Source organism: Rhinatrema bivittatum, chromosome 3 (genome assembly GCF_901001135.1).
Source record: "Rhinatrema bivittatum chromosome 3, aRhiBiv1.1, whole genome shotgun sequence".
Lineage (NCBI taxonomy): Eukaryota > Metazoa > Chordata > Amphibia > Gymnophiona > Rhinatrematidae > Rhinatrema > Rhinatrema bivittatum.
Genome location: NC_042617.1, coordinates 491,842,357 through 491,854,878, shown reverse-complemented (window position 1 = coordinate 491,854,878; position 12,522 = coordinate 491,842,357). Strand labels below are relative to the sequence as shown.

At 47.5% G+C, this 12,522-nt stretch overlaps 1 protein-coding gene across 1 annotated transcript in view; it reads left to right on the top strand.

Moving 5' to 3' along the window:
• The window catches only part of CDC5L (cell division cycle 5 like), a 250,734-nt gene that overhangs the window by 194,759 nt on the left and 43,453 nt on the right, over positions 1-12,522 (top strand). The window contains exon 13 of the mRNA XM_029596086.1: positions 12,201-12,446. Coding sequence (XP_029451946.1) covers positions 12,201-12,446 — 246 coding nt within the window. The remainder of the gene's footprint in view (positions 1-12,200; positions 12,447-12,522) is intronic.

The following is a 12,522-nucleotide window of genomic DNA, read 5'->3' as shown; positions in this document are numbered from 1 at the left end:
AACTCGTATGTCAGACAGGATAAAGCCGCCGCATTATAACACACTAATTAATTTGATTGTGTTACAGAATTGTGTCATAGGTTGGCACAGGTGTGGATCGTAGGGCACTCATTTGTGCATTGGGCAGCACAGAGGGCACAGCAGCGCAGATACGGCCCTCATTTGGGCCTGGCACATCAGGGGGTGCAGATCACCTGGATGGGGAAGAGCGGAATGCATTGGGAGCAGCTACTATCCACACTACGGGTCAAAAGGGAGTTGTTGGCCAGGCCGGACATTATAATAATACACCTGGGAGGGAACGATTTAAGGGCAATGACATCTCGTCAGCTGTTACGAATGATAAAGAGGGATATAAGGGAATTGCAAGCAGAGTTCCCGGGAGTGATCATTTGCTGGTCCGACATAATACCGGGCAGAAAATTTGTAAAACTGAAATTATGGGGGAGAGCTCGGAAAAAATTAAACAGACAGGTTGGAGGATGGCTGGTGCACAAGGGGGGATGGCAGATTCGCCACGCACGGGCCGAGGAACAGTGTGAAGGTTTCTATCGGCAGAATAGGGTGCACCTGTCTGATATCGGGTATGACCTCTTCAATAACGAAATACAGGAGGCAATCGAAAGAGTCTACACGGGGTGTGCAATGGCCGCAGCCAAATAACTTCAGGATTGGGGGGGGGGACGACCAGGCAAGTATAAACACTACCTGGTGCTGGTGGCGGGAACCCGGGCCAAAAGAGAATTACTAGACATAGGTCAGCCGCGGGGTTTGCAAAGGCTGTTCCCTGTACGTACCCGGATCAGTCCAGACACCTGGGTTGTGACTCCGCACCAGCAGATGGAGACAGAGCAAAACTTGTCGGGCTCCCTACATATAGTAAGGTGCCACCCACAGCCCCTCAGTCTTTCTCTGTCTCCAGCAGATGGGGCAGGTCCACCCACAGTCTCTGGGATCCCTGGTTCGGGTTTTTTCATAGTTAGGGATTGTTAAAAAAAAAAAACAAAAAAAAAAAAACCAGGAAAGAAACAAAGGGTTAAAGACAGAAGAAAGAAAGAGAAGACAAGTCTCCTTTGGTGTAAGGCTCCCAGGGGGGTTGGGAAGGTTCTGAGAGGACCATCCCCCCCTGGTTGAGCCCGCTGCTGAGGGTCGAGGACCCGGCCGAGGCAGGCAGCAGCGTCGAGGGTGACACCGGGGAGCCCGGTTCACTCACCCCCGCTGGAGCAGAAGATTCAGGACCCGGGACAGCGGAAAAAGTTAAAAAAAAAGTAAAGCCGGGGACTTTGTTTCTGCTGCAGCTGCGCCGTTTCCGCTCTCTCTTTTCTCGGTCTCGGTCGGGTGTTTCGCGGAAGGGGGGGCGATTTGTTTTATTTCTAATTTCGGGGTCTTCTCCCTCTGCCGAAGCGTACCGCCGGGGATGCCTCGGGGAACTGCTTGCCGCGCGTGCGACAGGGTTTGTGCAACTTGCGTCTCCGGAGGTGAGGGACCGTCGGAGGGCGGTCGGGGGGGCCGCCCTCGGGCGACACGATTGCCGCCGCGCGCCGGGCTCGCTGAGGGCAGTGTGGCTGACCCGTTCCCGCTAAGTGTGGGAACGGCGGCCATTTTGGAAACAGTCAAGGAGGCAACGAGGAAGGCTGCCGCTAATGGCGGCCAGCCTCCCCCGCTTTCACCGCAGCAATGAGGCCCCGGGGGGGGGGGGGGGGGGGCTGAGCTCACCGGGGGACCTAAGTGGGGAGGAGGCCTCTTCTGATTCGGAGGCCTCGTTTCTGCTGATTTTACATTGCTGCTCCGCAAACTGCTGAAATTCAAAAAATCCAGAAGGAAGTCCGGGAAGTCCAAGGCATCAGGGGGCTCAGAGGGTCGCTCTCAGCCCCGGAAGAGGACGGCTCGGGATCGGTCGCCGAAGGACCCGCCGAGGGAAAAGAGGCAGCTGCGGGGGGCTGCGCAGGACTCGGACACGGAGTCCACCTCCTCAAAGGAGGGGGAGCTGTCCCCGGGGGCCCTAGGAGGGGCTGAGGGACACGAGGAGGAGGGGCCAGTCCCGCCGGGTGCCGGCAAGGGGACGCAGGCGGCGGATGGCGATGATCCGAAAGTGGTGCGCCTCTTCCGGAGAGATGAGCTGTCGCCCCTCATTCCGGCTATCCTCAGGGAACTGGGAGTGGAGGCCCCGACGGTGGAATCTCGGCAAGGGGCCAATATGGACCCGGTGTAACTGGGCCTTGCGGGGCCACTGGTGGCTTTCCCTTTCCACTTCTCAGCGTCCAATATCCTATTCCGAGAATGGGACACCCCTGAGCTGGGCCTGAAGGTGAGTAAGGCCATGGACAAGCTGTATCCACTGCCAGAGGAGGTTTTGGAACTTCTTCGCCTCCCAAGGGTGGACGGTTTCGGCGGTGATGAAGAGATCTACGATTCCCGTCTCAGGCGCTACGGCGCTCAAGGATATTCAAGATAGGAAACTGGAGGTGCAGCTTAAGAAGGTTTTTGAGGTTTCCGCCTTGGGAGTCCGGGCGGCCATTTGCAGTAACTTCGCGCTGCGGGCTGGGCTGCGTTGGGCCCAGAATCTCCAGGCGAATGCAGGTCTCTCCGAAGGGGAGTCAGAGCAGGCGGATCACCTGGAAGCTGTAATTGCTTATAGCGCTGATGCTATGCATGATTTGCTGCGGACGTCAGCCAGGGCCATGGTGTCAGCGGTATCCGCACGCCGTCTCCTCTGGCTTAGAAACTGGGCGGCTGATGGATCGTCCAAGGCTCACCTTGGCTCGCTGCCATTTAAGGGGAAATTGTTCTTTGGAAAACAGCTGGACGACCTGATATGCAGTCCCTCGGGGAAAACAGGGCGTTTAAATTGCCGGAGGGCAGACCCAGACCTCGTGTCTCCTTCTCCGCTAGGAATCGTTTTCGGAGTAACAGACGGCAGCGACCGCAGAGATCGGCCGGATCCGGGTCCTCCTATCGATCCGGGTCCTCCAGGTCTTCCTCGTGGTCTCAGTCCTTTCGTGGGAAGAAATTCGGAAGACAAGGTGGTCCCTCGTCGGGTTCGGGGGCCAAGGCGGCCCAATGAAACGAGGGAGGTCCATTCCTCGCGGCAGTCTCAGGACTTCGTGCCAAACATGGGAGCAAGGCTAGCCTTGTTTTTCGAGGAATGGACCAAGATAACTTCGGACCAGTGGGTCCTCAACGTGATAAATCACGGCTACGCGTTAGATTTTGTACGTCGGCCAGCGGACAAGTTTCTCGTGTCGCCCTGCAAGGGGTTCGACAAGCGTGCAGCGGTAAGGACGACCTTACGTCGTCTAGAAGCGCTGGGCGCCATCACTCCCGTACCCCTAAGGCAACATCGCGAGGGGAGGTACTCCATCTACTTCATGGTGCCAAAAAAGGAGGGCACTTTTCGGCCAATTTTAGATTTAAAAGGGGTCAACAGGTGTCTTCGCGTTCCACGATTCAAGATGGAGACTATTCGCTCGGTGGTGGCAGCGGTGCGGCCGGGCAAGTTTCTAGCCTCTCTAGACCTGACGGAGGCGTACTTGCACATCGGAATTCAGCCGGCCTATCACAAATTCCTGCGATTTTGCATCATGGGCAGACACTATCAGTTCAGGGCCCTTCCCTTGGGACTCGCCACGGCGCCTCGCACCTTCACCAAGGTCATGGTGGTGGTGGCGGCACAACTCAGACGGGAGGGCCTCCTGGTACACCCTTACCTGGACGATTGGCTGATCCGAGCCAAATCGGAGGTCACGTGTCGGCTGGCGGTTGCCAGGGTGCTACAGCTGCTGCGTTCTCTCGGATGAGTGATCAATCTCGCCAAGAGTCGTTTGGAGCCTACCCAGAGGTTGGAGTACCTGGGTGCCCTGTTTGATACGGAGAGGGGCAGGGTCTCCCTGTCCCAAGAGAGAGTGAACAAGCTGCAGGGGCAGGTGCGGCGCCTGTTGTCATTACGATGCCCGCTGGTGTGCGACTACCTGATGGTTTTGGGCTCCATGGCATCCACGCTGGCCTTGGTTCCCTGGGCTTTTGCTCATCTACGACCATTGCAGTTCGCTTTACTCTCCCGTTGGAAACCGGTGTCGGAGGAATTTCATCTTCCCCTTCCCCTCACGGAACAGGCCAGGTCCAGTCTGCAGTGGTGGCTGCGGTCCGACCATCTGACATGCGGAGTGTCCCTGCTCATGCCCAACTGGACGGTAGTCACAACGGACGCCAGCCTGTCGGGGGCGCTCTGTTCAGGGACAGTGGTCCAGGGAGCAATCGCAGTGGTCCATCAATCGTTTGGAGACCAGGGCAGTGTCGCTGGCGTTACAAGCCTTCCGCCCGCTGATTCGAGGGCGGGCGGTCCGGGTGCTGTCGGACAATGCGACCACAGTGGCATATATCAATCGACAGGGCGGAACCAGGAGCCGACAGGTGGCGGAGGAGGCCAGCCGGCTGATGCGCTGGGTGGAGCAGAATCTCAGCAGCCTGGCGGCATCACATATAGCAGGAATCGACAACGTCCAAGTGGATTTTCTCAGCTGACATCGCCTGGATCCCGGAGAATGGGAGTTGCCGGACGTGGCTTACCACCTTATTTGCTCCAGATGGGGACGACCACACATGGATCTGATGGCCACCGCTCAGAACGCAAATGCTCCGCGGTTTTTCAGTCGGAGAAGGGAATGAGGGGCAGAAGGTGTCGATGCGCTGGTACTGCCCTGGCCCACGGACGTGTTGCTGTATGTGTTTCCTCCGTGGCCCTTGATAGGCAAGGTGCTTCGGTGGATCGAGTTGCACCCGTCGGCGGTGATCTTGGTGGCGCCGGAGTGGCCAAAGGCGACCGTGGTTCGTGGACTTTCTACAACTGGCGGCGGAACCCCCTCTTCGGTTCCGTGGCAATGCAATTCTTCTTCGCCAAGGACCCGTCTGTTTGGAGGACGCGGATCACTTTTGTCTCGCGGCTTGGCTTTTGAGAGGAAACGCCTGAAGTCGAAAGGGTACTCGGATGCGGGGGTAACCACTTTGTTGAGAGCTCGGAAGCAGTCCACGTCCTTAGCGTACGTTCGGGTTTGGACTGTTTTTGAGGACTGGTGCTCCTCTCGCAAGATGAATCCTATCGTATCATCCGTGCCTGAGGTTCTCGCCTTTCTCCAGGACGGTCTCTCGAAAGGATTGTCCTGTAGTACCCTTAGAGTCCAGGTAGCTGCTCTTGGTTGTCTCAGACGGTAAGGTACAAGGGGTGTCGTTAGCACTCCACCCGGATGTGGCGTGCTTCCTGCGAGGCGCTAAACATCTTCGCCCGCCGGTGTGGAATCCTTGTCCGTCCTGGAATCTAAATTGGGTTCTCTCAGCTCTCTGTACAGCGCCGTTTGAACCCTTAAAGCGGGCGACCCTCAAGGACCTAACCTTGAAGACGGTTTTTCTGGTTGCGATTGCGTCAGCTCGCCGAGTTTCGGAGTTGCAGGCTTTGTCGTGCAGAGAACGTCTTTGAGAACGGTTCCGTCTTTTCTGCCGAAGGTGGTTTCTGCGTTTCACTTGAATCAATCTATCGAGCTCCCCGCCTTTTTGGGCGTGGACAAGGAGTCAAAAGACCTGAGAAAGCTCGACGTTCGTAGGGCTCTTCTCCGTTATCTGGAGGTCACGAATCCTTTTCGGGTTTCCGACCACCTCTTTGTTTTGTATTCTGGTGCCTGAAGGGGTGCTGCGGCTTCTCGAGCCACGATTGCGAGGTGGCTTAAGGAGGCTATTGGCTCGGCGTATGTTTTGCAGGGCAGGTCGGCCCCTAAGAGCCTCAGGGCTCATTCTACTCGGTCACACGCCACTTCTTGGGCGGAGGCCTCTCAGGTGTCCCCACAGGAGATCTGCAGGGCGGCGACTTGGAAGTCGTTACATACGTTTACTAGACATTATCGGCTTGATGTCCAGGCAGCTGATTTGGAGGGAGAGTGATCCGAGCGGGACTCTCTGCTTCTCACCTTCGGTAATTAGCTCTGGTACATCCCAGGTGTCTGGACTGATCCGGGTACGTACAGGGAAAGGAAAATTAGTTCTTACCTGATAATTTTCGTTCCTGTAGTACCACGGATCAGTCCAGGCTCCCGCCCTTATGTTCTGGTTTTTGCGCTGAAGTCACAGAGTCCGCTTGGTTGGATTCAAGTTTTCATTTACTCAAGTTTGGAGTAATACAAGCAGTTCTTTGCTTGTCGGGCTCCCTACATATAGTAAGGTGCCACCCACAGCCCCTCAGTCTTACGAAATGTCAAAGCAAAGAACTGCCCGACTAACTAACTAAGACGACCTTCAACACAGGCCAATTCAACTACCCCCCCCCCCGCTGGAACAGAACTGCCAGACCTAGAGGAGAACGGTATTACTCCAAACTTGAGTAAATGAAAACTTGAATCCAACCAAGCGGACTCTGTGACTTCAGCGCAAAAACCAGAACATAAGGGCGGGAGCCTGGACTGATCCGTGGTACTACAGGAACGAAAATTATCATGTAAGAACTAATTTTCCTTTTTTCAAAGGGGTGGGGACCACACCCGGATGTAGGGCCCCCTTGCTTGTAGTAAACGCGGTGGGGGGGTCGGAGTGACGTCGCCTTGCTAGAAATAGTGGCGGGCGACAAAAGGGGGGTGCGGTCCCTGAGCGGCAAGACCAAAGGATTGGCCCGGGTGGGGGTGAATTGTACATAAGAACACAAAATGCCATACTGGGTCAGACCAAGGGTCCATCAAGCCCAGCATCCTGTTTCCAACAGTGGCCAATCCAGGCCATAAGAACCTGGCAAGTACCCAAAAACTAAGTCTATTCCATGTAACCATTACTAATGGCAGTGGCTATTCTCTAAGTGAACTTAATAGCAGGTAATGGACTTCTCCTCCAAGAACTTATCAAATCCTTTTTTAAACACAGCTATACTAACTGCATTAACCACATTCTCTGGCAACAGATTCCAGAGTTTAATTGTGCGTTGAGTAAAAAAGAACTTTCTCCGATTAGTTTTAAATGTGCCCCATGCTAACTTCATGGAGTGTGCCCCCTAGTCTTTCTACTATCCGAAAGAGTAAATAACTGATTCACATCTACCCGTTCTAGACCTCTCATGATTTTAAACACCTCTATCATATCCCCCCTCAGCCGTCTCTTCTCCAAGCTGAAAAGTCCTAACCTCTTTAGTCTTTCCTCATAGGGGAGTTGTTCCATTCCCCTTATCATTTTGGTAGCCCTTCTCTGTACCTTCTCCATCGCAATTAATTAATTAATTAATTAATTATTTATTTATTTTTTGTTTTTATATACCGGAGGTTCCTGTATAATATACATATCACTCCGGTTCACAGATAACAGAGATAACTATCGCCGGGATGGCGGTTTACATGGAACATATCGAACAGTTAATCTATTATAAAGTAGAATACAAACTAAGATCTACTAAGAACACATAAATAAAGCAAATAAACATTACAAAATTGCTGTGGGATGGGAGGGTTGTTATTCTTCCTGCTCTTAGCTCTCTGGGAAAGCTTGTAGGAAGAGCCAAGTCTTGAGTTTCACTTTAAACGTGGAATGGCACGGCTCAAGGCGGAGGTCTGGTGGTAGTGAGTTCCAGAGCGAAGGGCCCGCTGTGGATAGTGCGCGTTTCCTCAGGGAGGATTTTGCTGGTTGGGTGATCATTCTGTTCTGATATGCCCTTCTGGTTGGCTTTTTAGAAGTGTGTAGTTGGAGCTGGAAGGTTAAGTTGAGTGGAGAGATGCTATGTAGGGCCTTATGAATCATCATGCAATTATATCTTTTTTGAGATGCGGCGACCAGAATTGTACACAGTATTCAAGGTGCGGTCTCACCATGGAGCGATACAGAGGCATTATGACATTTTCCGTTTTATTCACCATTCCTTTTCTAATAATTCCCAACATTGTTTGCTTTTTTGACTGCCGCAGCACACTGCACCAACGATTTCAATGTGTTATCCACTATGACACCTAGATCTCTTTCTTGGGTTGTAGCACCTAATATGGAACCCAACATTGTGTAATTATAGCATGGGTTATTTTTCCCTATATGCATCACCTTGCACTTATCCACATTAAATTTCATCTGCCATTTGGATGCCCAATTTTCCAGTCTCACAAGGTCTTCCTGCAATTTATCACAATCTGCTTGTGATTTAACTACTCTGAACAATTTTGTGTCATCTGCAAATTTGATTATCTCACTCGTCGTATTTCTTTCCAGATCATTTATAAATATATTGAACAGTAAGGGTCCCAATACAGATCCCTGAGGCACTCCACTGTCCACTCCCTTCCATTGTTATGATGTTTGAATTCGTATTAACTGTAGGTTAATAAAAGCTGTGGCCGATTTACACCAAAAGAATGTGTAGTGTATTATTATTATTATTATTTGGGTTTTGGAAAAAGGGTACAATACCAAGAGGCCCGGAGAGGTGTCACGGCTCCCAGAGTCAATTACCTTATCATACCTCCCCCATGCTACAGCAGGGGGAACCTAGAGATCTACCTGAGATTATGAAGCATGTAAGCTTAATAAATGACTTGAAGCTGTGAATACAAAAAACAATTTAAATAAACAAAATAATTTAAATATACTTAAAGTAAACCTTATATTGCAATACACAAACAGGGTTTACCAACAAGTCAACCCCACTAATACTGCTCACAGTAAGCAAAATTATGCAGCACAAAAAACACCAGTCATATACAAAAGAAAAAAAAAGGAAAAAAAGAAAAATGAGAATAAAATATTTAATACAACGTTCTAATACTAACTTGCCCTTAAAGTGAAACCCATAAAAAAAACACAAAAAAAGAAAACAAAGAAATCTATTGAAATCTATCATGCTGTGACCAATAAAAACCAAATAACAAAAGAAACCTAACTTTTTACATACATATATATATATATAGCCACAGGAGATACTCTGTCTGGCTTGCTGATGCGGTCCATTCATATAAAAATTAAATAAAATAGAAAATAATATATAAAAAATAATACAAATAATTTAGTGACAATGTTCACAATTTCATAAGTGGGCAATACTTTTGAGTAACTCAGATCGTTTTCCCTCTTTCACAAAATGACATGATTGGATGTAAATCACAAAAGAGTATTTTCAGTTGCTGCTCCCAAATTCTGAAATAGCTTACCTGCAGAATTGAGGTTGGTGACATGTCTGAAACAAAGTCTTAGACTTATTTTTTTTTCAATGGCATATGGGTAGTTTTTCTATTGCTATCTGATTTTAGCTTATGAGCTTATGGGAAATACAAGTATTTGAATAAGGTTGTATTCTTTGGAGGGGGTGGGGTATACTATTTTCATTGTTATGATGGGATTGTTGTATTTTTATTGTTTTATGCTTGCATTATTTATTATGAATGTTTGTGTTTATTGTTTTATGCTTGCATTATTTATTATGAATGTTTTATTGTAAATCGCCTAGAGCCTTTGCACCAGGCAATTCTTAAATTTTAATAAAGAAGATAAAGACACTTCTCTTTAGTCTTGATACAGTTTGCCAAGGCTTTGATCAAGGCATTGTGTATGTAATGGTCCTCCTCGATATATCGGCGGCCTATGACATCTTGAATCATTCTTTTCTGTTGCACCACCTAAGGGAAATTGGAATCACTGGCACTGTCTTACACTGTTTCACTTCTTATATCTCTGTGCATAGCAGATTTCTGTTGATGCTTCTTTTGACTGGTTTAGTGTCATAACAGGTACACTTTCTGCTATATTTTTTTTAACATTTATCTGTCCCCACGTTGTAAGATCTTATATACTTTAGGTGTCTACTACAAAATATACACAGATGATATCCAATCTTATTTTTTCCAAAATGTTCATGGTCTGCCACCAGTAAGTTCTTAGGAACTTGTTTTTCAGTTATTCATTCATGGCTAACACATCATTGTCTTGTACTTAATATTGAGAAAACTAAAATCATTATTCTAAGTAGATTTCCTCTAGATAATGCCCATCATGATTGGCGATTAATCAATACCAGTTTCCTCCTCTGTCTTTAACCTAGGTATCATTTTTGACTCTAACTTATCCATGAAACAACAGATCAAAGCTTTAGTCAGGATATCTTTTTTTGAAGTTAAAAATGTTACTAAGACTTAAACCTTTGCTACCTGCACAGGATTTTAAAACTGTCCTTCAGGCTCTTCTTAGCAGGACTAGACTATTGCAATTCTCTTTCCCTTGGATTACTAGCCAGTACTCTTAGACCATTACAACTAGTGCAGAACTTTACTGCTAGGGTTCTCTCCATCTGTTTGCTTCGTGAGCACATAACTCCAGTCCTAAAATCTCTTCACTGGCTCCCAGTTGAGTGGCGTTTCAAATATAATATCACCACCTTGGTTCACAAGATTCTTTCGGACAATTCTATTCCTTGGATCTTTTCCATTCTAAACCTTTATGCTCCAGCTCATACAATACAATCTGCACATGTACACTTGCTTAAGGTTCCTTCCAATTGCATTGTTCATCTTGATGAGGCCCAAGCATGAGCTTTTTCCATAACTTGCCCTTCCTTATGGAAGACACTCCCTAACAATATAAGATCCATGGGTGACAGCTTCTTTTATGAAAGTATTAAAAACTGTTTTTTTCTGCAGGCCTTTGGGCAGTAACTGCTGCTCAGCTTTATTGCTGAAGGGAGTTTTCTCACCATATGACACTGTTCTTCCTTCTGTTTCGCAGTTTTGTTTGTTTTTATTCTTTGATTTTTTTTTTTTTTAATTATATATGTAATCCTTGTTTTCTGCCTTGAACACTTGTAGAAAAGAACAGAATATAAGCTTTCAAATAACAAAACAAACTTATTTCGACATGGTTTGCAGTACCTGATGGAAACAGCAGGCGAATGTGCTTTCCATCTGTTGCATCACTGTGATTTGAAAAGACCCAGAGGCAAATTAATATAACTAGTTCAACAGTCTGACAAGCCCAGATATGGTGTGAGACCTGGTTGTCTGAGAATTGCTGTTGGATTTCTTATATAGAGCCCTAATGGCCACTAAGCTTAAACAATTAATGTAGATTACCTCCATATGGCAGGCTTAGTAGGGCAGTCCTGGTCCTAAAGATTTATGATTGTGGTTCCTTGCTTTTTTCTGCTTTTGCTTTCCTCCTCATGCTTCAGGGATTCTCTGGCTGCCTCCTCTTTGTCCCTAGCTTCTCTCTCTTACCCTCCATTCTTTCTGTATTTTTTCTGTGCCCATACCACCTTTCTGCCTCTCTCTCCCTGCCGCCTCTCACTCTTCATCTCTGCCCTGTCCTCTACTTCACACCTTCACTATTTTTGCTCCTGCAGCTGCATCACTTTCATCTTGAAACCCATAACGTGCTGTTAGTTGTGCCCTTTAGATAATGTGTACGCTTAAAATGTTGAGACCTGGTCCAAAGTAGGTGTTAAGTTTTAAGATTGGGAGAGCATATGCTAAATAACTTGTGGAAGATAGTGTACCACTCACCTGCTTAAAACTTTGAAGTGGCTGAAAGATGGAATATAAATTATGGTGTTCTTTGTAGACAGCAGGATGAATTAGCCATGCTAAATACTCATCCACCTCCCTGGAGATTCAATACTTAGCCAGATTTAGCTCTAAAATTGACTGAGAGACTCACGAGACAGTGCTACGAGGGAGCTCGGCCACATGCTCAGTAGAGCAAAAACTCTGAGTTGAGAGACAGAGGTCCATTTGGTACCATCAGATGACATCACCCATGTGTCTTGGCTAATTCATCTTGCTGTCTATAGATAAAGCAGGTTTACTTACCACAAATGGTGTTATTTTAATTTTGAATATACTACTGAAGCTGTGTTACCCAGCCCCAAAAGAGAACTATTAAGTTTTATTTATTTTCCACTTTTCAACACTTCAAAGTGGATGATTTTCAGGTAGTGTAGGCATTTCCCTGTTCCTAGTAGACTTTAGTCTGTTTGTACCTGAGGGTAATGGAGGGTAAAATGACTTTCCCAAGGTCACAAGGAGCAGCAGCTGGATTTTGAACCCGTTTCCCTGGTTCATAGCCCACTGCTCCTACAGCGATAGGATGCTTCATCTTTAAAGAACTGTGGCATGTAGAGTAATTTTACTTTACAGTAAGATGTTTGAAATTTGGCTGCAATCATCTATTGACTAAGTTGTTTATTTTATCTCCCTGATTCTTTTATTTAGGTAAATGAAACTATTTTAAGACCATTAAACATAGAGCCTCCATTAACAGACTTGCAGAAAAGTGAGGAGCTGATCAAAAGAGAGATGACTACAATGCTTCATTTTGATATTCTGCATCATCCTTATATGGATCTAGCTGGGAATAAGAAGGGTAAAGGTCTGGCATCTGTATGTAATAGTGCTGATCATGTTGCATATCTGGAACATAATCCCTATGAGAAAATCTCCAAAGAGGATCTCAAGAAGGTAAGCATTGTATAATTTCTTGTAATCAGTTGACTAATCTAACTATTATCAAGTAATGATTAATAATTTGTTTAGC